The sequence below is a fragment of the Eucyclogobius newberryi genome, unplaced genomic scaffold (genome assembly GCF_026437365.1).
Source record: "Eucyclogobius newberryi isolate DKJ021-1_F unplaced genomic scaffold, fEucNew1.0.hap1 SCAF_11, whole genome shotgun sequence".
NCBI classification, from domain to species: Eukaryota; Metazoa; Chordata; class Actinopteri; order Gobiiformes; family Gobiidae; genus Eucyclogobius; species Eucyclogobius newberryi.
This window is the reverse complement of record NW_027315735.1, coordinates 19,468,153-19,495,940: the sequence shown is the minus strand read 5'-3', so window position 1 is coordinate 19,495,940 and position 27,788 is coordinate 19,468,153. Positions and strand designations below refer to the sequence as shown.

The 27,788-nt window shown below is 38.6% G+C and overlaps 4 protein-coding genes across 6 annotated transcripts in view; 1 reads left to right on the top strand and 3 right to left on the bottom strand.

The window, feature by feature from the left end:
• LOC140351712 (uncharacterized) overlaps nucleotides 1–4,808 on the bottom strand; it is a 14,643-nt gene extending 9,835 nt beyond the window's left edge. Inside the window, exons 1-7 of the mRNA XM_072437652.1 lie at nucleotides 4,608–4,808; nucleotides 3,527–3,698; nucleotides 3,122–3,318; nucleotides 2,884–2,984; nucleotides 2,585–2,649; nucleotides 1,637–1,892; nucleotides 756–949 (exon numbers count right to left, since the gene is read on the bottom strand). Of these exons, the coding sequence (XP_072293753.1) occupies nucleotides 756–949; nucleotides 1,637–1,892; nucleotides 2,585–2,649; nucleotides 2,884–2,984; nucleotides 3,122–3,318; nucleotides 3,527–3,688 (975 nt within the window). The 5' untranslated portion in view covers nucleotides 3,689–3,698; nucleotides 4,608–4,808. The remainder of the gene's footprint in view (nucleotides 1–755; nucleotides 950–1,636; nucleotides 1,893–2,584; nucleotides 2,650–2,883; nucleotides 2,985–3,121; nucleotides 3,319–3,526; nucleotides 3,699–4,607) is intronic.
• A 1,342-nt stretch (nucleotides 4,809–6,150) lies between these two features.
• Nucleotides 6,151–7,449, top strand: LOC140351689 (protein RD3). Of its 2 annotated transcripts, XM_072437651.1 has the most exons (3): nucleotides 6,151–6,326; nucleotides 6,442–6,749; nucleotides 6,898–7,449. In XM_072437651.1, exons 2-3 carry the CDS (start codon nucleotides 6,442–6,444, stop codon nucleotides 7,256–7,258), a joined length of 669 nt encoding a protein of 222 aa, XP_072293752.1. In that variant the 5' UTR covers nucleotides 6,151–6,326; the 3' UTR covers nucleotides 7,259–7,449. The 2 variants fall into 2 exon arrangements, with proteins under 2 accessions (XP_072293752.1, XP_072293750.1); XM_072437649.1 differs by lacking the exon at nucleotides 6,151–6,326 and having other exon boundaries at nucleotides 6,397–6,749.
• Nucleotides 7,450–7,686: 237 nt separating this feature from the next.
• stx5a (syntaxin 5A) lies at nucleotides 7,687–14,382 on the bottom strand. 2 transcript variants are annotated; one of them, XM_072437625.1, is made up of 12 exons: nucleotides 14,275–14,382; nucleotides 13,606–13,828; nucleotides 11,825–11,895; nucleotides 11,667–11,722; nucleotides 11,520–11,590; nucleotides 11,330–11,446; nucleotides 11,181–11,237; nucleotides 11,032–11,113; nucleotides 9,508–9,588; nucleotides 9,267–9,370; nucleotides 9,072–9,193; nucleotides 7,687–8,698 (listed from the first exon to the last, which is right to left on the bottom strand). In XM_072437625.1, the coding sequence occupies exons 2-12, from the start codon at nucleotides 13,666–13,668 to the stop codon at nucleotides 8,539–8,541; spliced, it is 984 nt and encodes a 327-aa protein (XP_072293726.1). In that variant the 5' UTR covers nucleotides 13,669–13,828; nucleotides 14,275–14,382; the 3' UTR covers nucleotides 7,687–8,538. The 2 variants fall into 2 exon arrangements, with proteins under 2 accessions (XP_072293726.1, XP_072293736.1); XM_072437635.1 differs by lacking the exon at nucleotides 9,508–9,588.
• A 4,226-nt stretch (nucleotides 14,383–18,608) lies between these two features.
• vegfba (vascular endothelial growth factor Ba) lies at nucleotides 18,609–26,684 on the bottom strand. The gene is made up of 8 exons (XM_072437612.1): nucleotides 25,857–26,684; nucleotides 22,868–22,910; nucleotides 22,552–22,748; nucleotides 22,025–22,098; nucleotides 21,908–21,943; nucleotides 21,311–21,394; nucleotides 18,824–19,039; nucleotides 18,609–18,749 (listed from the first exon to the last, which is right to left on the bottom strand). The coding sequence occupies exons 1-8, from the start codon at nucleotides 25,932–25,934 to the stop codon at nucleotides 18,728–18,730; spliced, it is 750 nt and encodes a 249-aa protein (XP_072293713.1). The 5' UTR covers nucleotides 25,935–26,684; the 3' UTR covers nucleotides 18,609–18,727.
• Nucleotides 26,685–27,788: the final 1,104 nt, after the last annotated feature.

The following is a 27,788-nucleotide window of genomic DNA, read 5'->3' as shown; positions in this document are numbered from 1 at the left end:
TTAAATACATGGATCTAGGGGAATGGCAATCAACTTATTTTACTTTGTTCAGTCACAAAGGCTTTATTTGGCAGGGCAGTTGTGTTAAATGGCAAATGGTCCAAGTTGAGAATGAACCTGCGACACTGCAGTGGCAGTAACCACCCATATGCAACCCCCTTACCCACTGCACTAGCGGCAAATCACATTATCAATTTTACTAAAGACTATGACAAAATCTGACCCTTCTTGACCACTTGATAAAATTAAACAAACATTATTTTGTATTGAAATTTACAGTCTATTGGCCAAAATTGTACTCTAATTTTTCATTATCAACTGTATCAAAATTATATAGTTTAAAGCATTAGTAAAATAAAATAAAATAAAAATAGTACATTAAACATTATGCAGTTTTCAAAAAGTCCTCAAACTCAAATTCACAAAATATATGTAAAGATATTGGAAGAACTTGAAAAACATACACCTCAGCAAAGACAGTGGTCTTCTTTAGAACCATGCTGGGTCTAAGATGACATTCCAGAGGCAGTTGATAGGGCAGGCTAAACTAATATTGATGATATGGAGTTTGGGAATTTTCATCACAAGAGCACTTAAGCCTCAAACATTAGCTAGTTTAGAGGTAAACACCCTTTATTTATCCACAAAATGGCCAAATGCTATCATGTAGTGAAAATTATCAACTTTCTCCTTCTATTAAAATCAAAGCACAATGTTAAGTTACTGTTGTACATGTAGTACAGCGATTTTCTCACCCGTTCTCCTTCCTTAGACTTGCATGTGTGAGCCAGGCTAAGTTCATCTCGGAGTCTCTGAATGTTGCTTTCTTTGGCAGCAAGCTCCTTCTTATTTTGTTCCACTTCATTTTGGATGGCGTTCAATCTCTGCACTTTCATCCTCAGTTCTTCCTCCATATCAGTCAAACGACACCGAAGTTCAGACACCAATGCTAAAATAGACACAAATAAGGATTATTAAGTAATGCAGGGGTTTATTTTCAATCCATCAATATGCAACACTCCCATACCATGTGATCGCTCTAACAAGATCTTGATCAATCAATTCATTATTATGAAAAATATTCAAGAGCAAAAACCCAATTTAAAACATTTTTTCTAACAGCCAGGCATTCACCAGAGCTCAAATATAAGAGCACTGTTCTGTGAGGTCAATCTATAATGTTCGACAGATTGCACAAACAGCAGCTGTCTTTTTTTTTCATATCCAAAAGCAATCTAATTGTGTTCAGGGTGTTACATTTAATGTTCTCTTGTAAACCAAGGGACAGCAATTCATTTTACTACGGAAACAGCCAGTGTATTACCGAGAGAAGGACTTGACCTAAGAAATGTCTTGTGCAACAGCTCTTACATTCAGCTCCTTTATCCTTTTATCAGTGGTGGTAAGACAGGAGTCTAGTTCAACACCATGTTTGTTTTACATTCTTCTATGTGAGGGTTTGTTTAAAAAGTCTAGAAATACAGTTCTACTAAACCCACATGTTTTGGCATACTATGCTGGGGTGTCCAGAAAAAAACATATTTACAATTCAATATGTATCCTGCTTTGTGCTTGTGTTGGTAATAAAAACAACCAGTTGTTTATCCCAAAAAATATCAACTGAATCTATGCTTACAGTCAGCCTCAGAGTCATTTGGATGGTTTATCTTCACACTGAGGTCCAGCTCCAGCTGGCTTTGACTTAAAGCATCGCTGTTTGGTGTCTTGGGGGACACTGGGGATGGCCTCCTGGCTATGGGTTTAGCATGATCCCGTTCCCAGGGAAACGCAGCGGAGGGAGTGGAGAAGACATCCGGAGTTTGGCGGTGGTGAGTGCCTCTGGGCTGTTCCCTTGGCAATGAGCCTGAGGGCTTATCTGAAAACTGCAGGCGCTGGTGACACGGAGATAAAACAGACAAAAACTTTAGGGTTTTGAACTACAATGCATTATTCAAGGCAATTATGCTTATTACAGAACTTGAATTTTATACTTTTATATGCTACGAATTAACTTCTTTGTTTACAGTATGGTTACAGTAATGCAATTCTTATCTAACAACTACTGCTCATGACAAACCAGGAAATACAATTTTAAAAACTAAATAGATACTAAGTAAAATAACAAGTATAACTATGTTATAATACAGGCTACAAAGCACCTTTAAAGATCCTGAAAAAGATTGACAATATTCATCCAATCCATTCTCAGTGGTGATAAGATACTTCAGTACACCGGGTTAGACTGAAGAAAGTGAGGCTACAAAGCTGTATGCACTGGTCTAAGCACAACCTGATCTAACCACTGAACCACTGTTGCTTGCAAATATATCAAATAAAGTGAGGTACGTACATGAAGTGGTCAATGTTAAATATTTTGACTTAAAAAGGTTTTTGCTTCATATTAATATTTACATGTCAAGTCAGGTACATGTTTAGGATATTTTGCAGAGAATAACGTATTGGCAGAATCATAGGGAGAACAAAATGCCACACAACTCATATAATAATAAAAGTTTAAAGCTTGCCATCTTTGAATAAATACCTTAACATATAAACACAGATATTAGTTGTGATAAAGACCTACTCGAACATGAAGCCCTTGAGTTTTCCCTTCTTCTCTGTTGCCATGACGCTCCTCCTTTCTGCTTCCTAAAGGACAAAAACACAGCATGTGGAGATGACAGTGGACAGGATCACAATGACCAGAGCTAAACTAGAGCCGGGCAAAAGGAGAGAGACGTGAGGCAGCCGTCCCGGAGTAGGGAACCGTCTGGAAGACCTATTTTTAACTCGATGCTTACAGCCCTTGACTGTTTGTTTTTCCACTGTGTATGAGAGATATGAGTGCAGAAAAAAAGGGGTCAAAAAGTTAGAGGACTATACCGCTGAGTTCCCAGGACGTGGTGCTCCAGCAGGGAGTGGAGAAGAGTGTGGTTTCTGCTGCCCTGCTGCTGTTCTGCAGCTTTTCAAGCTCAGCCTCAAGCCTGTGAAAGAAGAGCTCATGTCGGAGTGTTTCACAGTATTATCAATATTCTCAAAGAAAAGTGTTTCAAGAATCAGTTTTGCTGAAACACAGAACATTTGTAATGAAAAATAAATGTGTATTATTACAGTCCCTGACCTTTTCACTTCCTGTGTGAGTTTATTGGCGAGAGAGCGTGCGGTGTCTAACTGGCCCTCCAAAGAGCAGACTTGGGCTTGCTTGCTTTGCAGATCCTGAGAAAGGCGTTCTTTGCTGGTGATCGCTGCCTTTGCCTCCTCCTGGACTCTTTGGAGCTCTCTGTGTGACGACTGGAGCTCGACACGTGCCTCATCATACTGAAACAGTGACAAGAATATACTAATTAATCAGTTCTTATGGACAGATTTGTATATTAATGTGTTCTGTACGTGTTGTCCCCCCTGTCTGTAAATACCCTCCCCTTTTTTATTATGTTCAGCGTCTTTGGGTCACTGAAAAGCGCTATATAAATAAAAGTTATTATTATTATTATTATTAGATATTAGTTGCGCCATAATATTTAACCTTGGCAGTCTGCTTTTCGAGGCTTGATTGGATGTTGTCCAGAAGTAGTTGTTTCTGTTTGTTCTCTCGGGACAATCGCTCTTGATGAACCTGCAGCTCCTTCACTTTCTGCAGGACCTTTCCAGACAGACCCACTGTCCAGTCCTCCTCTGCCCAGCTCATTTCACTTAGCCTGAATACAAGAAGGATCACAAATAAATAAATACAAAATCTAGTTTCTAAGGAACAATAATCACGCGCTGAGGAGTTTTAGCATAGTTTAATAGACCAGTGTTTTAATCAGGCCGAGTCTGGTCTTCCCTGAAGTCACTGTTGTTAAGGCTTCAGTCGCCAGAGGAGCAGCTCATCACAAATGTGAACAATGTGTTTTTCCAACCACACTTCTGGCATTGTTATATGAGGAAGTTGTAACTGCAAAATATTTGGTATCGTAATACTTTTTACATTTTATTTAATTTTGACAAGTTCAGTTTGACAAGTTTTAAGCCCAGTAATGACAATGTAGCTGATAAAGAGCAAATTAAAGTTAGAATCTGGAAACTCCAGGTCAGGAAACTTAACTCTTATCAAATCTGCTTCTGTAGATGTACTGCTTATGTACCGTTTGTGATTCCAATAATCTATAAAGTCTTGGACATGTTAAATTCCAGCTCAATTAATTTATCCATTTCTGAAGAAAATCACAGTGACAACAGACAAGAATCCTCCAAACTGCACCGGTAACAGAAGCATTTTTGAAAAGTATTTGTAAATGGTTGTTCTCATTTAGCGTTTCTTCTCTCAGCAGCAAATCAGTTAAGATTGACGATAAAAATTATCATTATTCCAACTATTTCTGAACTGGTCTGGTGACATAAAGAAAGGATGAGTTGGACTCTGGCCTGTTCCCAACATCTGATCACGAGTGTAACACCAACAACTTTGCCAGAATAATTCAAAGTGTACTTTACAATCAGACCGACCTGTTCCTGTCACCAAACATCAGGTTTACCTTGTGTTTTCCCTCAGCATTATATCTGTGATGACACTCGCTTAGCCTCAGAGCTAAAGGCTAAAGCCCGCAGCAGTAATAGACACTCACCATTGACTGGAGGCGGACACAAAAGGCGCCAGACCTCACAACGTGGACACTTTACACACGATCACCTCCGCTTCTTCAACAAACAACTAAAGACTGTTTCAAAGTGAAGATAAACACAGGAGCATTACAGTGTGATAAGGGTTGCCGCGGTCTCGCACAGCTGCTGACAGCCAACAAAACCAAAACCGTCCGGCACGAGGCGGGGCGTAGGCCAGTGACGTAGGGCCGCGGCAGCTGCATGTGTTTTGGGGAAGGGGGCCATCGGGGAACCTCTGAGGGCCCCTGAGGACCCCTGACTGTCCACAAACCACTCTCAAAACGACTCTGGCCCAGTTCATGTGAGACCCGGGAGATTTAATTTAAACTTTGACGTGAACACTGTGGACAGGTATTTAACACTCACCTGCCTCCCTGAATCAGGTCCCATTCAGTACATATTATTAAATAACAGGGTTTAAAGTTATGATATGGGCTGAATGGGTTACTGTTAGGATTATTATTGCATTATAATATCCCCATGAAGCATGGAATTCCAGTGAGTGTGAGAGTGAATTAAATAGACGAGAATTTAAATAATCATGTGTATGTTTACGGGATCCTAAATCATAATTTATTTACTCTACTTTTTTTTGCACGCCTATGTCACTCTATAACACCATTGGAAGGTGCAATTCAATACGGTTTTCAAATTACCCAGATTCTCCCTTCCCTCACCCATCTTTCATGAGTCACCAGCGAACCATGCAAAATATCTATCTGCGATTGATGCAGTGTCCTGGACACATACTATGTCCATGGGAGTAGGATTGCTCCTTCACTGTGGTTCTCTTTGAGAATCTCTTTTTCCCACTAGGTTTGAGGGTCCAGGACAGGCCTCCCTCACGACAGATATTCAACAGCAGTTGGACTAGTAAACACAGATGAGTTTGATTAGATTAGATGCACATAGGTCTATTCTTCCAGGTACAGTCTGGATTTGTTTGTAATCTGGGATTTGTAGCTCACTGCTGAGGAGTGTGGAAATCCAGGAACCAGACAGGCTGCCACCATCTTCAAGTTGGTTTTATTATTATGTAACGTTAATGTGGCACATCATGAGAATCATCATACAATTATGGGTAAGTAAAGTTTTACACTCCATGAAGAATGGTTTAAAAGTTTTCCATACAAGTACTGATTTATAGATTAAAAAAAAAAAAGCCAAACATTATGGGTCACTATCCCAAAACCAATTTCATCAACTGGTGGATCCCTCAGTGTTTTTGAGTTGTACAGTAATGTACACAGTAATGAAAAGGGCACCATCAAAGACCAAAGCGGTTTTGTAACAAAGAAACACTTCTGTGAAAATATCAAGGCCTATTTTAAACTGAGTTTGTAATGAAAATTAATGTTTTATTTTATATTGTCCATGGCGGCGTGGACAATGTCCTGACTACACTGACCAATGTGCATTTGTAACAGCCTAAGCTCTGCCCATTACAGTGCATTTGTGTCATGTGGGAGGCTCGTCATCCGCTCCTTATTAATACAGGATTATGTTAATTCTCAATCCAAACGACACAACGTACACATACTGTCTGCCAGGGGCCATCAAGGGCAGCACGGCAGGCAGGTATCACTGTACAGTCTGTGGAGTCCATGCAGTTCATTTGCTCATCAGACTGAACCAAGGCTTTGCTATAGGAAGGAACTACGCACATCTTCTCACATTAAAAGGTAAGGAAAACTTGTTCATTATGCTGTTTGGAGAAATCAAACTATTGATTTGGTATATTGGTGGTGTGAGCTGCATTAGATGAAAACACATAGGCTGCATCTGGTGTGTTTCCAGATGTTCCCCTGGTCTGCAGTCTTCTCTATTGAGCCAAAGGTCCCTGGACATCGCAGCACTGAAGAGTTGGTGACCAACACATTGATGCTCGAGCTCGGGGCTATGGTCAAACGCACAGAGCGCATCCGTTTGGAGAGAGCTAAAGAGGGCCGGCGCAGGCGCCGCAGCTCCTCCTCAACAGCAGACTACAGTTGGTTGGCCTCCACCCAAACTCCACAGCCCTACGAGCTGACCCCTAACGACGTGCTGGAGCTACAGGATCTCTGTGCCAAGATCCCCCCTGCACAGTGTGGCCCAGTAATCGTCAGGTGAGACTGAAACGTAAAAAAAGACATCCAGGTTTAGTCTTGATATCACCCTACTAATCACAGGGCTTTAAACAGCAAGATGATTAAAACCATGGCAACAAGTCAAAAGTGCCTACTTCATACCTCACAATTGTGTCGCTTGTTTTAGGTTCAGGAGGCTGGTGTCAGAGATGGAGCCAGAGGTTAATGAAGTTCCTCGCATGTTTCGGTCAGTGCTGCGTGACTGTGTGAGCGAGATCAGTGACAATGACGACCTGCAAGAATGTGTCTATGAGAAGCAGCAGCGCAGCAAAAGTCTATCGTTTGTAACTTTTCGCACCAAGTTTAGAACAGGGCCATTCTCAAAAGGCTCTGGTCTCAGGGGCTCTCGGGGGAATCTGCAGCAGCAGGTGGACTGGTCTGATGAAGAATCGGAGGAAGATGATGAGGTCATCAGGGCGCGGGCAAAAAGGGGCAGGAGCCGGAGCATGCCCGAGATCACGCCAATGGAGCAGAGTGCACATGCATGAGACTGTGCCCTGGACACAGAAACTAGAGCAAAATAATCAGGAAATAACCATTCACTGACAGAAGTTTTAACAGAATCAAGAGCTGCAAGAAAAGTACATTTTACCTAAATTTAAACGTTTACACTTTCCATACTTTGTCAATTGCTGTGTTTTGCAGTTTTCATATAAATAAAATCCTGCTTTTCAATAAATGTTCTGTGACAAATTCTTACTAGAAAAACATTTAGCTCAGTACAACGCTACCAAGAGATAATTTTTTTATGCAGTAATATCTGCCGCTGTTTTGATAAAAGGCTGTTCAGTTTGTGTGCCCCACTCAGTTACATAATTGATGATGAGCCTGTCTTAAAGCGGCACTATTTGCCCGCTGAGCTAAGAATATCTCTACTGACTAATCGGCTTACACAAAGACAATCTCAAGTTCTGAATGCCAGTACCCCATTATTCTTTAATTTATTAATATGCATTTTCTTATCAATACATACTTATATCCATTTACAATATATATACAAACACACACACTACAGTCAAGGCATTTGGCTAAAAATGAAAATAAGAACTGTATTAAAAAGGTGTGTCCTTCTTCAAAATAAATTCGAGTAGATTTCTAAACAGTGACCTCCAGGGAATCTGGCTGAGAATGTCTTGACCAGTGAAACCCCTTCATTCGTTCCGTCGTCAAACACTTATTAAGACAAGGTCCTTCAGGTCACAAAAATCTGGAAACCTTTGGTCAGATTTTGCACAACTTCTATGTACTTCAAATCTGATATTTGTCCATAATTCCATAACCAGTGATCCTCAAAGTAGGTTCACAGATTAAAAAGTCCAACAGGTCACAGTTTTTTTTTTAATAGTTTCCATTTGGCAAATAAAGTGAAAGCAAAACAAATATAACTTGACAATAGCAGGCATGTTCTAAAATAAAGTAATTAGAGTACTTCTAAGAAAGATATGAGATAAGAATGAATTCCACAGTCATTTGGCTTTGAAAAGTTGAAATTATTGCAATTTAGATTCAGAAAGGGGGGAAATCTAAAAAAAAAAAAAAAGTTTGGAGAATCAAACCATTAAATTAAAGTGTCGATAAAATATTGTTAAACACAATACCAGCTCAATATCTGTAAATATACAATTCTGTACTTTTAAGTTATTTTCCTCGCAGGCCGATTAAAGTCTGTGGCTTGGCAACACCCGTCAATCCATTTGAGTTGGTCCCAAAAATCAAACCATTTGAGAAAATAATTTTCTGATCATGTTTTCCAGTCCAGTCTTGCTCTTCAAGCAAAGAAGACAACAAAAATGATGAAGAAGACGATGAGGACCAGAAATATCTTAATCATGAGCCAACGGTTGGAGGAAACAGACTGGAAGTATTTAAGAATTTCTGTGTGTGCTGCCTCCACGTTCAGCTGGGTGTCCTCAACATTAGCATCAATCCTGGGGAAATAAAAAAGTGTCACACAAATGTTCACATGCATCATCCAGGAGACATCATACAAGAGCAACTTTAAGGGCATTAGCCATTTTATACAAAGAAATCCGTTGCTCGCCATCATGAACTGTAGCTATTGTTAGGCAGCACCTCCAGCGCGGCACTTTGTTTTGAGGTTTACAAAAATGAGCAGGCGGAAATCAGTGCTGCCGTTTTTAGTCCAAAGTCATGTCTTTTACTAAGCCATTTTGGTCAATTATAAATATTGTGATATAAAATGTCCAAAATATAAAATAATGATCCATGGGTGTCATAGATTATATACAGTAGCAGACAAAAGCATAATGTGTCTTTTTAACACTGCAGTGCCACACTGACCTCTGGACTGTCTCTTCCTGCTCTTTCACCATGTGCGCGAGCTGCTGAAATATAGAGCCCAGCTCCACAATTGTGCTCTCAATGTTCTGCATGGTGTCAGCGCGGCTCTGGATGTAGGAATCCTGCCAAGATTAAAAAAAAAAAAAAACAAGTCAACAGTTGTTCAAGTGAAGCTGATCCAACCTAAACACCAACCTGCTCATCAATAAGCTGCAGCTGTAGAGGGTTGCTTTGCGAGTCCATGTCAATGGCCACATCTCCGAGACTTCTGGACTCATCTTGCATCAAGACTGAACTCTCTGAAGGAAGACAAACACCGAGCACATTGACGAGGTTGAATGCAGTAGCTCAGTGGTTAAATTAAAAAGACAAAAGAGCTGGGACAGATAAGAGCGAATAAACCCCACTGGGAGAGTAAAGCGTTCCAGGGAAATACCTTTTGAGGTTGTATAGCCCTGGGAGTCAAAGCGCAGCTCGCGAGCAGCATGTGGCTCCTGGGCCCCTTTTTTGCGGCTCCCTAAAATATTTTTTAATTTTTGCATTATAAGTGACCAAATACAGTAGTCAGCATTCAAAAGGATTTTGAGGAGGACAGCTGTCATAAATACGGTCAGTAAAACATTTGTGCACTCAGTCGAACAAAACAACTGAAATATGAAAACGACAGTATTACTTTATTATTATTCTTTAAGTCAAATTGTAATTTAGGGCTGGGAAATAGGGCCAAAAACAACATTTTTTTTTTGTACTTGTACTCCAATTTTTATAAATTTTAAATCAAAGTCACTGCCACTGCTGCTCTTTAGGAAAGCTCATAACCTTTTAATATGCCTGATATTTATAAAGCCTAATGCTTGAAAGACTATAATGACTTTACAGTTTAGTCTAAATTGGTTTAATAAGTAATAAGCTAGTTGGCCTGCATTGTCATTTTAACATTTATTTTTATCTTGGCCTCACTCTTGTCTCCATCTAGTTCATGCTGACACACAGCCCCGTCTCCTGTTCTATGCACAATATTATTGTCAGGAGTAAACTCGTCTCTGTGTACTGCACCGCTCATCCATAGACTGTAGCGTCATCATTGACACTTGCACCCATGTGAAAAGGGGCGTGGCCAGAGTGGATCTGCTGCTTTTACTTTCCTCAGAGAAGACAAGAGGCAAAGTGACTTTAGCGGCGAAAACTTCACTGTTCACTCTCACAGCTCATGCTGCGGCTCTTGTAACGTAGTAAAGGCTCGTAAAAAAGATGCTTGATTGCTTTGTGAATAGTCCTTCGGGAAGGAACAATAAACTTGTAACTTTCCCAGATTAAACTACTTAAGGCTCTGCAAAGATGCAGCTCTAATTAAGCGATACGGCTCGCTAAATATGCACTTAGCTTCGCGAGGGGGAGGCGGGATAATGTTTGTCCACATGTGCCCAGTTTTCACATCGTTGATTATTTAAAAACCTGAAGTCATTATCGCCCAGCCCTAATGCAATTCAAATAATTCAAACGCAGTCCATAAATATTTTACTGACAGTGTTGAGGTCAGCTTAAGACAAAGGATCTGTTTGTATTTAATATGATAAATTACTTAAGCAGGAGCCAGGCATGTTGTACTGTATACAGGTATTACAGACAACTTTTCAGAAGGGCGTGCTCAAACTATTTATTTGGTAAAGTTACTAATGTCTTCCATGTTTTAAATCAATTTACTTACAAATATTCGAGACAATGCATTTTTAATTTATACAGAAAATTGGTCAGGGAAGATTAGAATAATAATTATCTATCCATCTTGTGTATGTATATTACTCGGTAAACAATAAACATGAGTGGTATAGATTGATCACACCCTTGTAAAACTACAAATGCATGCTTTGATTAAACGACGGCTAACGCGAGACCCTTGAGAAAACTGTACAACTAAATTAACAGAGAAAGTGTTAAGCAGACATAAAGGGAGACTCACTGAAGTTGTTGGCCATCAGAGGAGAGGTGGAGGTCGGGGGCTGAGAGAACTGCTCTCTCCTGCTGCGCTGCTGCTTCAGGTTCTACAAACAACACAAATTAACTCAACATTCAATATGATGTGTTGTTTCACAACAACTCAACACTTACCTCTGTTCTGACCTCAAGCACCGATTTGAAGTCATTTGACATTGATGCAAGTTTGGACTGTTAAAAATAATCTTAATGTTATTTCAAATACAGACAAACAAATAATAATAATAATATACAATTATAAATTAACATTAATTATCTGGTACCTGTAATGACACAACAATGGTATTAGAGTGCGTTTGGATGTGTCGCCCCCCAGGCGCTCCTCGAGACCGCACCAAGTCCTGCAGCTGTGCTATCTGTTTATTCAAACTGTTGATATCCTTTTAAGGAAAAAGGGAAAGGCTTTAGTATCTAATTAGTAATTAAATGAACTTATGATAAAACAATACTTACTTGTTTAATAATGTATGTCAACTCTTCGATTTCAATTGCTTTGTCATCAAAAAGAGATTTTCTTTTTGCCACTAAAATAGAGGAAACCAATTAGAAATAAATCCTAATACAGAAATGCAAAAATAAAATAAATCACGCACAACTTACAAATAGTGAGTTTTTCCAGTTTGGCAAATGTATTGCTCAGGTCTTTTCCGATTCTTCTGTTAAATGAAGACATGCATACAGTTCATTACAAATCTACCCAAGCAACGAGTAACAAAATAATAAACCACAATAAACATTTAAAACAATAATCTACTTACTTTGCCATAACTGTGAAATCACTGCGCTGCCTGAGTGCAGTGAGGGCTGGTTTATTGGGTTGGACTCCATTCTGTTAAAAGTGTGACATAGAAAGAGATATCAGCATAAACTTATTGGATTGTTTGACCCCGAGTTTCCAGATAAGGAACATCACTTAAAAAATTACAACGCAATTATTGTAATGTAATGTAAAATATATATATATATATATATATATATATATATATATATATATATATATATATATATATATATATATATATATATATATATATATATTTTAAACAATAGTTTGTTTCCAAGTATAAGGTTGATATAATACATCTATGACAAGTTAAGTTGTAGCAAACATAAGTAGCTACTTAACTGCAGATTAAGATTAAGTAATTTACAGGTCTAAAATCTAAAAATAAGGGTACGTATTTTTCTGAAATATTTCATAAACATCGCCCCTTTGTGTCACAAATTGTGTTTTTGAAATAAAAAAAAATAGATTTTACCGATTCTTGTGTACATCATGACGTACGTTTTCATTTGGTTTTGTGGGTCTCAAGCCCAATTTACAGAAAACAGTGAGAGCCTCACACTTAAAGGTGCCATAACATGCTTTTTTTCACGTTTCGTAGTCTATCCTAAGTGTATAATTGATAATAATAAGGGTTGTGCAACACCCATAACATAATAGCTAAGAAATATCACCCAGACCTTGGACCCACTCACCAACCCGGAAATGCAAACGGCTTGGTTTGATATTCGCCCCCACCCTTGCGAAGAGCGATCTGGCTCCCCCGCCCAACCCGTGACGTAGTCTCAGAGCGCGTGTGTGCCCCGCCCACCCGTGACTTAGTGTGTGCCCCACAGCTGTCTGCTCCGCGCGACTGAGTGAGAAACGATAGAACTTCAGATCAACACTACTTTGAGACTAAATAAATCTGGTGTTTATTCTACAGCGTGCGCAGAGCAGAACATATCTATCTATCTATCTATCTATCTATCTATCTATCTATCTATCTATCTATCTATCTATCTATCTATCTATCTATCTATCTATCTATCTATCTATATATATATATATATATATATATATATATATATATATATATATATATGGGAGGGTGAGGGGGGATGATGACGCGTGCCTGTGGTTATGACGAGGTCTTTTAGCCACCGCCCGTCAGTTTGGAGATTCGAGGAAAGGAGATAGTCTGTAATATAGCTAAAAACTGCGGGAATCAATCAAAAAAACACTCTGGGTACATATATGATGCACAAATAGCGATGTAAGAAGGTTAAAAGCTCTGAAAAGTCGATTTTGCATGCTATGGGACCTTTAAGGGTTGTCAGCTTCTACAACAGAGTCCAATTGGACCAGTCTATGTTGGGGTGAGCGACGTTGACATTACAATAAGATAACAATCCAACAAAAATTAAAACAGTGCCTGTAAATTACATGGTCATGGTTCAAGCATCTCACATGAATGAGATATAGGAACAAGAAAAAGGCAGTGTAATCTTTCAAATAATTATATAAAAGTTATACAGCAGCACGTTTACTTGATTTGTATAATTAAAACAATCCTTTGTGAAACCTGCCCCTTTCTTAATTAGAGGCTAGATAATCTATATCACAAAAACAACAATTACAATATTTTTCCCTCCCACCTCTAGGTCTGTGATCTGAACACTCACTAAAAAAACCACAGTGTGCTAAACATCAGTGTCACTGGTTCAGTTGTGACTGTAGTTTCCCTGTAAAACCAGAGGTTTTATCAAAACAAACCTGTCTGCCCTGGAGGGATTTACAGGCCGACTGAAACTCATGAGTCCGGTCACGGCACGTCATCCTGCCACTGTTTCACGGCCAGAAGCCCACCAAGCACCAGAAACCACCAACCCTGACGACGACTCCTCTAACAAATGATGTTTGGGAATGAAGCCTCCAAACGTGAAGACAACTCAAATCCAAGGAGGTGTATTGGAGCCAGACATATATGAGCACAGAACTGTAAGAACAAGTGGAAATAAAATCAGATCCTCACCAACCTAAACACACAACACAAATTGAAATTGAAATTGAAAGACAATAACCAGTCATGATGATCCTATTGCAACAATACTTTACTTTTAGCAAACGTCGCCTTTGGGTTGAAATTAAGGCGGCGTTTCACCATATTTTAATATCAACACAGACGTAGTAAAAACGGGTTCTTATTTGCGTTTACAGCAGCCATAATACACTTTAATGCCAAGTGTTGCTGTGTAAAGGCCTTGGTCTGTGTCTCAGCTGATCACGGCCCCGGCTAACTAACCACAGGCTACTGTTAGCTCATGGATGCTAACGGGTGTTTTAACCCATGTACAGCGTTTTATAGATACACTTTAGACAACTTACTCAACACATCTTACATAAACAATGCTATCAATAAAATACGGTTGCTTAGAGACTTACACAAAGAAGACATTGCAGTATCTCGTCGATGTTTCCAATCAAAGTAATCTGCCCACGGTTAAAGTTCTGATCCGGGTCATTTCCGGCATTTGCGTCATTGCCACGTCTTCTTTAAAATCGTTAAGTGGTGCGTTACTGAGAGTTACCGCCAGGGGTCACTAAACTCACAGCACATGTATTCACCACACAATGTCACAGCAAAGTGGTATTACTTCCATGCCCATGATTTAGTACTTTCAGTTTATTTGTAGTTTCAGCCATATTATATTATATAGGTCATTGTTGTGTTGAGGAGATTATGGTAGTGAATTATGTAAAGCATAGAGTTATTATTGCTCACTTTTCAGCACCTCATCCAATCCATATCCACACACATAGTATAGGGCTGAATAAATAATGATAATCCATGTTATATAAGCTACAGTAGATATGATGAAATGCAGACTGCAATTGCTGCCAAATACAGGCTATATGTTTTATTCATTTTTTTTCAGTTTTATATATTCTAACTATATAAGATTCCATAGGCTACATTGGCAGATGTTACAACAACAATAATACTAATACTACTACCTGTACTACTACTACTACTACTACTACTACTACTACTACTACTACTACTACTACTACTACTACTACTACTAATAATAATAATAATAATAATAATAATAATAATAATAATAATAATAATAGACAAACAATTAAATTAAGTTAGGGCAAGTTTTCAAGACTCCTTGCATTCAAGCAGCTGCATTCAACACTGTTAATAATAGTCTTAAGGCTTAGTGCAGAGATTGTCATCTTTACAATACTGTTTAAAAACAACCTACCACGCCTTGATGTTTGCCAGTAACAACAATTTAAGGAGTGAATGATTTGACATAGAGATAATATCATGTTCCTTTCCTGGTCTAGTGGTACCCTCATCCTTAAACAGACATGTGCCATCCTGTTCACTATCCTAGCATCCCACGGTTTGTTCATTTATCTCTAACAAACCCTGAGAAAATGTAAAACCACAATAAAACATCCTTTCTAATTGTATACATATTTTGAATTTGATTGACCTATACTACACATCGAGTTACGCTGAGTTGTTTTACATGGACCTGGTCAAATCAGACAATCATAATAAATTGATAAGCAAAATTGTAGATACATATCAAAAGCTGTTTAGTGACAAAATTGTAATGACAAGCTGATAGCATCTCACAACATTGTCTAGGGGCCAGTCTGCATTTGCACAGCTGCTGCTATAAAAGCAGAGAGGAAACTATGGCTTCTGTATTTGAAAAACATCACACTGAAAGTAAAGAATACAATTGAAGAAAAAAAAACACAGGAAGCACTGGGCATTGACACAAGAGCAAAGATCCATTTGGAGAGGGAGCTATAGTGAATATATATATAAATATAGCAATAGTGAACTTGAATGTGTTTGTAGATACTGAAACACATGTATCACAAATGATAGGTTGCACATAGAGCAAATAATTTCCCATTAATATAGGCTAAAGACTTTGGTGACAGTTTTTCCAAAATGAAGCCTGACTCACATTGTCCCTTTTCTATTTCTCTCCCACTGTCTGCCTTATTGTACAGTTTGGCTATATTTAGTGCCTCTAGACAGTTGGCGGCAATCCTGTTCCATCTTCCCTTTCTGACTGTCTAAGCTGTAGCAATTCACAGGCAAAAGGCAAGACGAATACTAATCATAGAAAAAGATTCATTCATCTGGACTCTGTTTTTAGAAAAACAAAACATTTTGACTCAAATCCAAGAGTCATTCTCAATCTGACTTTTGGATCGGAGTCAAAACATTTTGTTTTTCTAAAAATAGAGTCCAGATGACTACAACTGAATCTTTCTTCAATGAACACTCCTGGATGAATGAGAGATTACACCAACACTAATACCAATACTAATTTCATGTAATGGTAAGTAACAAAAGATTATAGGCACTAAAATGACACACTAGAAGACTAATGTTTTCTGTACTTGTACATTTCCTATTTTGCGACATGAGGTTTTTTGAATTTGTACCAGAATCTGACTCAGCAATTCAGACACGGGAACGGCAAAGACCAATATTTTGTCTGATAACAGAGCCTCACCTCATACATGACACTGCCATTCCTGAGGCCGCTCTGTAATTAAAAAGACCAGCTTCACTTTCAGTTTAGAAGGTGTATGAGTGCATGAATAACCATCACAAAAACAAGACAAATACAGGACACATTTATATAAAAAATAGGACACTATATAAAAAAACAAAAAACATTTGTAACATCACTAATATAATTTTCAATAAAAGTGACAATGGCTTAGTTTGACACCATATGGACTTGATAGGTTGTAAATGCTAATACAACATTAACCTGCAATATTCTACAACTATAGGGCACAAATGGTATAGCAGCATTATTGTAGTTTTACCTTAATACAGGCTATATCTGGGATGACCAGTAGAGGCTACACCTCTTGATATACTACAAATATCTGGGATTTTACACCATCACATGTTAAGCAGAATGTCCACTATGTGCAGATACTAATGATGTGTTGTACATTTAGATGCTGTTGTGATCTAAAGCTCCACAGACAAGAACTTTTCAAATACTCAAATATCTTATACAAATTGGTCACAAATCTAAGAGCACAGCATTTTCACCTGCTTTATATTTACAAGTGAAGCACAATTGGTCCCTTTAATACGTTGAAGTGGGTTATCATCCCCATCTCGCAAAGTGCAGCCTCAGTTTCAGCTCCTACACCCCTGGGCAATCATTTGAAGACATATTGGTAATTCAAAATTATACATCATTATTGAGAGCCTCTGAATGCTCAGGAAAACTCTCTCTTTACATGATTACAGTATCTAGTCATTACTTGTTGTTTCATCAATGCTTTTCTTTATCAAATGAAATATTAAAATGGAAAGGAAATATCCAAACAACAATTGCAAACTAAATATTCAACATATGTGGAAGCTAAAAAAAGTAAATGCTGTAATGCTTGGCCTTTTACTGACCAAATAGAGGTAGTGATTGAAGCGCTGAAAGAACATCTCACAAAATGCACATTTGAGAGACAATTACTAAATGCAGCTTAATAACCTATTTTCCACAATAGTCACATGATCATTCAGCCATGCATTGTTACAGTTTTGCTGTGAACACTGGCAAGTTTAAAAACTGCAAAGATTATGGTCCAAATCTTAATGTTAACAGAATTATGGCATGGACTGATCAGGTGATTGACAGGACTCTTTCTGAAGCCAAGCAGTCATGAAACAACATGGACTTAAATCATGAGTTTCAGTTGGAATATAAAAATCCATGTCATTCTTTCAGTGCACTGGGTATGGCCGTAAACTAGAATTCTTGCTAGCACAAACGGTCTACTGTCTATATTACACAATACAATGTTTTCACTTGAGAAGTCATTTAAATTCAATATAATTGTGTCTATTTTAAATGCAAAGAATGTACACACAGCTGACCACCCAGAGTGATTTGTGTGTGGATGGATTATAGATTAACCCAAAAGAAAAAGACACATTTAGCAAAATATAAAATATCTGTCAACAAAATTATAATAAAATATAAAACTGTGGACTCTCCACTACCAGAGAGTAAATTGCAATCGTAAAACCTGCAAATTTAGTATGTTGAAAACAAAGGCTACCTGTATTAACAGCCCGGTGCTTAAGAGTTTACATGAATGATTCTCAGCACACAGAGAGACTGTGTGAAATGTTTGTGTGAAGCTGTGGAAAGCAGCCAGGCTTCAAAATTGTCATTCTCCTCACTCCCAGATTGTAAAGCTAAGGGAGGCAAAGCGAAGTAAAGCAGTGCTTTCAATTGAGGACCCAAGGAAAGATGAAGACAAAAGGCTCAAATTAAACAAATGATGGAAAGCAGCTTTGAGAGCCAGCCTGTGGTCGTACAATGTAAATGAGAGCAAATGGCTGCAGGGATATCTAATCTGGGTCTTTCAGCGCAAGGACCACACAGATGCCTACATCGAATGCTGGATTATAGCGTTGTGCATGGAGCGGTGCTGCTTGGGTATGGCTCATGTCCCCTTTTTAGAGCATCCTGTCTGTAGTCCATTTTTTTCATAAGGAAGTCTGCCTCAAATTTTACTGTAAACTAACATTCACACTAACATACATGTTTTCACCGCTAATACGTCACTCATAATCATTTCCTTTAAGCCCTCAGCCAAAAAAAGAACTCAGCAAAAACAAACTGTCCAAATGTCCAGTTGACAGGACTGTGTAACTTTAGTTATTACGGATGCTACTCACTCAACACAATGCAAATCAGCAGGAGACGATGCTTATGACCACAATCATGCTGACTTATTCCACTGCTATGTGGTGCTTTTTGCATGCCTACCACACAAATCTACATAACATGAACACTTTATGAGGTATCAAATTTCTTCATCATGTCCTCATAGCTTCACACCTAGAAGAAAATGAAAAACATATTTGTAGACGTGATGTAGATGACTTCAGTCACACTATTTCACTGTATCTGACCTGCAGCGGCGGCGATTGAGCCTGTGGCCCTTTCGACTGCAGCTCTCTGGGTTGATTTTGCAGTAACACTGACAGGATGTCAAATCAAGAGTCCACTTTCGTCCTCTGCACGGTCCACAGTGTGAACTTGAAGTGGGAACCAGCGGCAGGATAGGGGTGGGAGAAGAAGCTGGCAATAGTGTTGATATCATACGAGGTGATGGAGCTTCTGTGATTCTGAATAAGGGTTAGGTGTTAGGATTAGACAAAATGTCTAAAATAATGGACACAAACATACTGCCTAATATTTTGCTTACAGGAAAAGTTTTTCATATTTCATAAAATTGTGTTGTGGTTTTAAAGTCAATCATCCAATCAGAAAGCAGTGTGACCCTCATCTTTTGAGTTACCAGATCTTACAACTAGAACCAGTTGGAAATAGACCTAAAAATCTGTGAATGATGTTAACACATGCAACTGGCCTTTCAGATGCTTATCAGGTATACATCAGTGATGAGGGGGCTATAGCCAGCTAACAATATGATTTCGATGGCCCATTACAGGGCTGTTAGGGTAAACAAAGAATAATGGTTTCAGGTGAAACTAACTAAAATATGAGGAGGTTCCGCTCAGTGGGCAGGGCTTTCTCAGAGTGGGATAAATATCAGAGTTTGCAGTCTAGATCTGCAGATTGAGAATTACTCTTGGATGGGTTTCTAAAAACAGTGTCCAGATGACTATACTGGGAAAAAACTAATGTTACAAGTTAAGGCATGGTAACCCAGGTTAAGTTGTGATTGTAGTTCCTTTTTACACGTTCCCTCCCTTCAGAGGCCGAAGACCTATGTTATATTATTTGTGGGTTTTTAAATAAAATAAAATAAAATTTCCTTTCTAAGCCACACTGACACATGACAAATGCCAGCAGATGGCACTATGCCAGCATCTGAGCATCATGGACTACAACCTGTTGATCAAAGCACTGAGAGGGAGACTGGATTACTGAAACATACACAAATACTAAACTGCTGATTGGCATGAGGATCACAACATTGTTAAAAGAAAAAGTAATTTTTACATAATTTTGGTCATATGTCGGTGTAATCCCTTATTCGTCCAGGCGTGTTCCATAGTAGAAAAAGCTTCAGTTGTAGTCATCTGGACTCAGTTTGAAAAAAAGTATTTTTCAAACTGAGTCCAGATGACTACAACTGAAGCTTTTTCTACTAATAATTTTGGTCATTTAATATAAATATATATATATATATATATATATATATATATATATATATATATATATATATATATATATACACACACACACACACATATATATATATATATATATACATATATTTATTTATTTATTTATATTTTATTTTGTTCAGAGCCTGAATTCATAAGGTCCAAATTGAGAAAGTATTCTATTCTATTGGCAATCCATCATCGTTTATGACTTCTGTCTACTGCTTAATCCTTTTCCTCGGTCTGAGAAAGTTGTCTCTGTCAGATGGCCTGTTAAGTGGAGCTAGTCCCAGAACTTCTTGGTGGCTCCAGATCTTAATGAAGCTACTTAATGAGCCAGAGAGGGTCCATCTTTGTTCAGTTCCTGATGACCACGCCTGCTGCTGGCATACACAGAGGAGGTGGCATATGGGGCAAATTACACAGATTTTACCCTTGCAAGAACCTGAATAAAGCCAGTTCTGGGTGATGGATGGATGGAGGGGTAACACTTCCATACAAGAGAGGCCTCAAAAAAGACAATTACTTCCGATTCATTACCACAGTAAGACTTAGGATAGTGTGACATATAATTGCATACATTTTTGTAATGAAAAATATTTGCTTTACAAAATTTAAATTAACTTTCAGCTTTTAACCATGACGTTGTTTTCCTCATCATTAGCTTACTCAGTAATTATTGCATGTTTGAGCAATCCTGTACTGTCTATTTTTTGTCCAGAAAAGGATTTCACCTACTCCCCATCCACAGCTCTATACATGTTAATGTTAATTAATGTAATGTAGTCATTTTTCAACAAGAAAAGCAGGTAAATGAAAATCCGCTGCTAAGGTGAAATATCACTATGAAAAGGCGGAACGCCGCAGTTCTGCAGTTTGGACATGTTCTATTATTAAGCCATTTTAGACCAATTTTAGTCCGTACATTTCAGTTTACAAAAAAGAATAATCATTATGTAAGTATGTTATAGTCATACTTAGTTAGTTGCTTACATGATTCTGGTTAGATGTAGTGTGTGTTTACACCCATGAGGAGCTTGGATAATGTTAGCAAAAGCCATGTTTTGGGTCACATCACTTGACATCAGTGATAATATAGCTACATAACTTGTGTGTTTGTCTTGTCTGCTTGAGCCTTTGATGTATTTAAAACAAATTGTTCAGTGGTAATAATGAAGTTACAGATCTGTTTATGATCAAAACATTAACAGCATTTGAATATATCAGTCAAATACCACTAAAACTTAGGCATGTTTAACTTACACAGCACTGGGGGATTCTGTTGCAACTTTTTTGGACTTTTCCTTCCGCTTTTGCTTGTGTCTTCTTGTTGTTTTCTCACGGGATCTAATATCATAAGGAAAACATTATGGACTCCTTCCAATATATGAATCTGTTATTTTTTTGCAGAATATAAACTGAAGAGACTGGGGCTATACAGTACATGACTCTGCTTTAACAGTCTCTGTTTAAAGACCACATGGCAGTGCAGATAAAAATCACTATACTGACAACAGGATGTGGGCCATCCCAAGGGATGCTGGGAGTGAGTTACACTTTCATTCCCCTTATCATAACACATAAAACAAGTATTTGTACACAGAGCCTAAGTAAAATAAACTGTTTTGTTGTGGGTCACTCTGCTTATATGCAGACAAAAACTAATTTGTAAAGAGTCAAACCGGTAGGTATTGCGGATTATTGGTAATGCCGTATTTATGTTGAGTCCTAACAGGAAGTACAAACACAAACATGATGGTACGGTGTGACTTCCTGTAGGAGAAAAACAAAAATCCACCAAACACTTACATGTCTGTACTAACAAATATAAACAGACCCAGTGAAATTAGCTTGTTTTACCTTGTGGAGGCTGTTGTTTGGAGCTGTTCTTTCAGTCTGTACATTCATAAAATGCATAGATCTAGTAAGCAATGAGTTGAAGATACCGTTGTTTACAACCTAACAAAAGGTTGTTACCTGCACTCACACTTGCTGTGCTCCACAAATGGCAGCTCGATGAGTTCGTGGTTCATGAAAGAGGTCCTCATCAACTGCACACAAAAAAATAATAATTAAAAAACATTAATACATGTGATTGTTAAGTGATTTAAGTGTATGCTCCCAACATCGAACCAGGTGGTGCTATTTGATAATACAAAATCAGACAACTACAACATAAGAGCCCAGTGCACCCGGCAATAAGTCAGGAAACTACCGGTACTCTTAAGACCTCTCGAATATTTTGGAGCTGCAAAAAGATCATGTTATTCTAATTATGACTTTGTCATCATCGGGTTTTAAATCAGTCACACAGCAGTTAGTGGAGAAAATTTTAAAAATAATAGTAATAATAATAAATTACAGGAAGAAGAGTTGAATTCTAAAATATAATCCCTCCGTCCGTCATCAATAAATTTGTCAAAAATGCAGGGACATTTCACTGCTTTTTATTGAAATGTGTGGTGCAAATTGTCATATAGACTTAAGAAAGGACAGGTTTATACCTCCATGGTGAGAGTGTGTGTGTGTAAGGGCACACACTCCCAAGCCTCGTCAGCGCAGCAGCCTCCACAACGCTGCAGCGACACACACGATGGGACAAAAAGGTGGTGCGTCTCCTTTGGAAATTCCCGCCAAACCTCCACCAATGTGTCCCGTGGCTCACAGCCGCTCCGCGAGTACACCTCCAGCCACCGGCGCACTGCAGGGAAAATGAAGTGTCAGACAACTTTACAATAATGCAAACAAAACCTTCCAATAATAATAAAAATAATGAAGGGATATTTTGTAAAAAAAATAGCATCTAACGCCATGGTCTACCTTCTCTTGGTTTGGTAGCGTCAGATGGCTTTGATAGTGCTATCTGCAAAGAAAACAAAGACTGTTTCAAAACGTAAAAGAAAAAAAAGAAAAAATAATTCATTGATGGAAGTAAATGATGGAAACAAGTTGCCAGAAAATTCCTACATCTTTACATAAATGGTTAAACATTTTTCTTTGGGAGGAGTTCTAATAAGATGTACATGTTTCCTTAAAAGTAAGTTAAAATCCCATCTGTAATACTGGCTGACGCTTCTGTGGGCTGGAGCTGTTACCTTTGCCCTCTAATGTTATCAGCCACAGTTATTTCAAACAGCAGATTAGTAGCTCAGCATGTTCTCTGATTGATCACATATCAATCCTTCTGTTACACAAAGCGATTGTAATTCATTATAATTAACCACTGATCAAAATATTCAAAATATACACAGCAAAGATCAACAATGAAGCCTGCTCATGCAAACTCAACAACCCACATACAGGAATGAATCAATATGATTATTATATTAAATAAAACATATAAAGTAAATGTAAAAGAATTGCATTTAGCAAGTTCATAGTCTTTATTGTGTCATGTAGTGCATGGCGCAAAGACATTCAAACATTACAGTAGACTTTGCTCATTTTGTCCACTTTACCGGCTCCACCCCCTTTGCCCACGCCACCACAAGTCACACACAAGGCCTGCAAGATGCACAACCTAATCAGAACTCAGCTCTCTTCTTTATTTGTTTATTTGTTTTCCTCCATTTGGTAGTGTCTCTTAAAGGCTCTGGACATGTACTAACAAACTTGTTACCATAACATTTCCGAGCCGATTGTGAATGCAGTGTGAAAGTAAATAAAAGAGACCCTCTTTCAAAAACACTGCCTGGGTAAGTCAATAGTCACCTAAGACAGGTAAAAACAGCAGTTAAGAACAATGTAGTGATGACCTGATGATACATACGTGCACAGGTTTGTATTGATCGTATTATTATTATTATTATTATTATTACTATTATTAATATAGTCACTGTCTACATGAATATACCACAATGAGCTGCATGCGAGTTAATGCGTAAGCTATACAGGTAAGGTTGTTTTAATGTTTTTAATAAATAATGAATGCCACATTAACTCACTCTTTCCTTCCTCATTTATATATTGAATAACTATCTGGATTAGTTGCCAAATTCCCATGGCAAATGCCTGATTATACTTTGTGTTATTTAAAAGTGTAATTTTCTGCTGTATAGTTTACATTGGTGGAGTCAGATCACAAAGTCCATGTGTTACTGAAGCAGCGTTTCCATTAACCGTTGTCATTAATGGCCTCAAACTGATCAACAAAGCCTGGATTCATTGCGCATGAATAAAACCATTAGTTAGGCTACAGTCGGAACTCCTCACAAAGGAAGCCTCGTCAAAAAGTGGGGCCAAGTTGTCAACAGTGTGTTTTGAGGGTGCTCAGAAATAGTCAGGAAAATTGGACACTCTCCAATCTGACCCAACCTGCTTTCACTAACTATTATGAACAATGCCCATTGCACCTTAATGGACTACTTTCAAAATAACACATATGTGTCCCCACTGTTTACCACTACTCAATCTAGCAAACATTTTTTAATAGAGCATGTATTTCTAAGGTCAATGGCCAAGTTAGAACTCAGGAGAGGGGCAGGTGAAGGGATGTACCCATTGTGCCCCCAGTACAAGCCTGGGGTGGTAGTGTAATGGTGTGGGGTTGCAGGTTGGTCAGGTCTAGGTTCAGAAGCACTACTGTATGTGCTCAAAGAATGAGCTCAGCTGACTGAACATGGATTACCAGGTTATTCCCTAATGGCACAGACGGATGATAATACCAGAGTTCAAAAGGCTCACATTGTAAAAGAGTTGTCATTTTCACACACGGATAGCTACCACAGAGTCCAGATTTGAACCACATTGAGAATCTTCAGGAAGAGCAAGTGAAGGCTTTGTGCAGTGGTCACTCTCTCCCATCATCAATACAAGATCTTGGTAAAAAAATAATGCAACACTGGATGGAAATACATATTTTGACATTGCAGAAGCTTACTGAAACTATTCCACAGTGAATGTGTTCTGTAATAAAAGCTAACGGTGGTCCAACAAAGGAGTGTGTGACTTTTTTTGTGTGTTTTTTTTGGCTAGGCAGTTACTTTGAAACGTCCAATTTTACCATGATGGAGTTTGGAACGTCATTAGTGTTACAATTATACAATTATATACTATATAACAGTATAGATATGTTTTTTTGTAAGAAAATAAAATAGATAAAAATAAAAGGTGCAGTGGGAAAATTATTCAATCTTAATGTGACACAGAATGTTACACTTGAAATGGCAAAGAAACGTCCTAATACAAAATCATTGCTTACCAAAATATTTAGCATGACTTATCATATTACTACTAAACTGACTAAAAATCTATTTCGCACAATAAAGTACTGTGCATTTTAATTGTATAGGAGCCTCCTGAATGCATTCAGCACAATTAAATGTAAAAATATATAAATAATAAATTCATAAAACATGATATATTTTATATTCATATGTTTTTTGTCCAGACATACCACATTATTTTGACAATGGCCTTATTCACTAAAAGCCTATAATCTATAGTTATTAGCATTTACCTGAATGAGTTTGAAATGACATCTACAAACATAGATAATGTATCATTCTTTGGCAGTAGAGGTGCCAGTAGTAAAGTTGCATGTCTGCGACACAGAAGGGTAAAGCACACGGCGGCGGCTGCGGGTTACACGAAGGCATCAGGGGGAACACAGTGTGGTTTTCACCGGGCCTTAAGTCGTTGACCCATGGGTGAACTTCCCCAATGCCTGGGTTATGCCTATGTCCTAAATCTTTTCTTTACTGCTCGCGTAGTCACACATCAGAGATCAAACATGTCGCCAACTCAGGGACTGGCTGGGGTCACGCTGTCAGACCCAACAGCCCCTTGAGGTCAAATGCTTGATACATACCTTGGCATGAGACATCGGCATTTTGGAGAGCAGCAGGAATTGAAACATTCCTAGAATAACTTGAAGCATAATCCCCATTGTGCAATAGTCCAAGAGGCACGCTAAAATATTATTGGGTCAATCCAAAATACTCGGCCGCCCAAGAGAATGGTGGCTTTCTGTCACCTTAGAAATATCCAGCTTTCATTGTCCAGTTTCTTTTCCCATGAACGACACCCAATGGGGGCATCTTCACTTTCAGGCGAATTACTTTATGCTGTGGCATTTGAGGAGGCAGTCAAATTAAGTGGGCTATAAACTATGTTGTCATTAAGATCTGTGCCAAAATTCAGATGCTGCCGAATAACACAATTCTTATAGAATGTACATGTTGGCACGTGTGTGAAGTTTAAGTGATGTATATGCGCGTCTCCTGTCGCGGTATCAGCTGATCAATACCGGCGAGGCAGGTGGCGCAGCAGACTAATGTCCTCTAAAGTCTGGTCCGGTGTAAAATCCTGGACGGGAGTATAATCTCATTTTGTTGTTTCTCAAAAGAAGATATATCCGGCCGAGCTCCAACGCTGAGAGCGACGTGCTGAGGACAGTGGCGCATATCCTCTCCCCCCGGCTCTCTGTGTGGCGCTCTGACAGTGTGACGTTCAGCTCGGGTTCACCATGCCCTTCAGCCCGTTCCCGTGCAACACACAAGACTGTAATGGTCCTCACTGTTCGGTGAGAGATACGGTGGCGGACCCCGACATCTGAAAATGTAGAGACTCCTCAAACAGTTGGTCAGTTTCCTCGTTTACTTTGCCCTTGAAACCTTTGCTTGAAACGCACAGCGTAGCATTGCGCGGGTAACTTTTACTGACAGGACAGCGCATAACGTGCAGGTGCACGCGCCCTACTGGCCCCACGAGTCTGCACTGCCCCGGGGACAGAGAGGACACACTTCTGCTCTGTGCTCTTTGAGTTATCAGCAGGACACAGACGGGATAAAGAAAACAGCTTAGTAGCAACTGAGCCTCTAGGCTACGAAAAACGCAAAAGGTGTAAAAAGCAGGAATATTTCTGGCGGCGGGACGCCACCTGCATGTCTCCATGGAGACAGAACGTTACTGCCAAATTTGAATGCGTATAATTGAAATTAATTAATTTTGTGTCACACTTATTCCAGGAAAAACAATAACATCTCATTATATCAAACAATATTGGAGACAAGCAGGCTGCCTGCCATCCACTAGGCCAAGTTACACGTCAGGTCTATGGATATACAATGCTATAAGGATGCGATTTTTAGTTCAATAAAACTTATAAGAAATGTAATTATTTTAGTAGATTTATTTTGCTGAAATTCAACATTGCTTTAATTACGAAGAGTATCGCCATTGAATAGAAAGTGTGTATTCAATATGTAGTGCTATCAGATTCCATTCAGTCTATTGCAGTTAGAAACAGCAATAGACTGAATGCCTGAATTGCTGATAGAAACAAAGAAACCATTGAGAAAATATCACAACTCAAACTAAAAGGGTTTATGCTTATACTTTGCATGTATAGTTATGGAATTAGAATTTATCACAAGCCTCATTTTTCTATTTCACATTTACACTTGACAACCGTCTCCCATGAGTGAGTGAGAAGGCTTTGCCACTAAACATTGTTTGGGTTATGACAGTACACTCACATGCCACAGAAGGATGAGGGTCTCTGCGTGCATGCAAGGATATGCTATCTGGTGCTGATGTCTCCACTTGTGGGCCCCTGTAACAACCTGACATTCAAACTCATCTGGCATGCGTCACAGTCCAGAGTTTTACACAGTACAACATATGGAAAAATATCATGTACGTATGATGCATTAGTATGCTACAAATACAACACCTATATAATAGGTTTGGGAAGACTACTTTGAGTTAGATATAATTGCTGCACACAAAGAGTGGAAGA

What these genes read in the sequence shown, in the direction of transcription:
- LOC140351689 (XM_072437649.1), top strand. Translation starts at nt 6,406, where the DNA reads ATGAAAACACATAGGCTGCATCTGGTGTGTTTCCAGATGTTCCCCTGG. An exon ending in TGTGGCCCAGTAATCGTCAG is followed by an intron (nt 6,750 to 6,897) that starts GTGAGACTGAAA and finishes CGCTTGTTTTAG; the next exon opens with GTTCAGGAGGCTGGTGTCAG.
- vegfba (XM_072437612.1), bottom strand. Translation starts at nt 25,934, where the DNA reads ATGGGGATTATGCTTCAAGTTATTCTAGGAATGTTTCAATTCCTGCTG. An exon ending in TGCCGATGTCTCATGCCAAG is followed by an intron (nt 22,911 to 25,856) that starts GTATGTATCAAG and finishes TTTTCTTTGCAG; the next exon opens with ATAGCACTATCAAAGCCATC. An exon ending in CAAACAACAGCCTCCACAAG is followed by an intron (nt 21,395 to 21,907) that starts GTAAAACAAGCT and finishes TTATGATATTAG; the next exon opens with ATCCCGTGAGAAAACAACAA.
- stx5a (XM_072437625.1), bottom strand. Translation starts at nt 13,668, where the DNA reads ATGACGTGCCGTGACCGGACTCATGAGTTTCAGTCGGCCTGTAAATCC. An exon ending in AATCCCTCCAGGGCAGACAG is followed by an intron (nt 11,896 to 13,605) that starts GTTTGTTTTGAT and finishes CACTTTTAACAG; the next exon opens with AATGGAGTCCAACCCAATAA. An exon ending in ACTGGAAAAACTCACTATTT is followed by an intron (nt 11,591 to 11,666) that starts GTAAGTTGTGCG and finishes CCTCTATTTTAG; the next exon opens with TGGCAAAAAGAAAATCTCTT.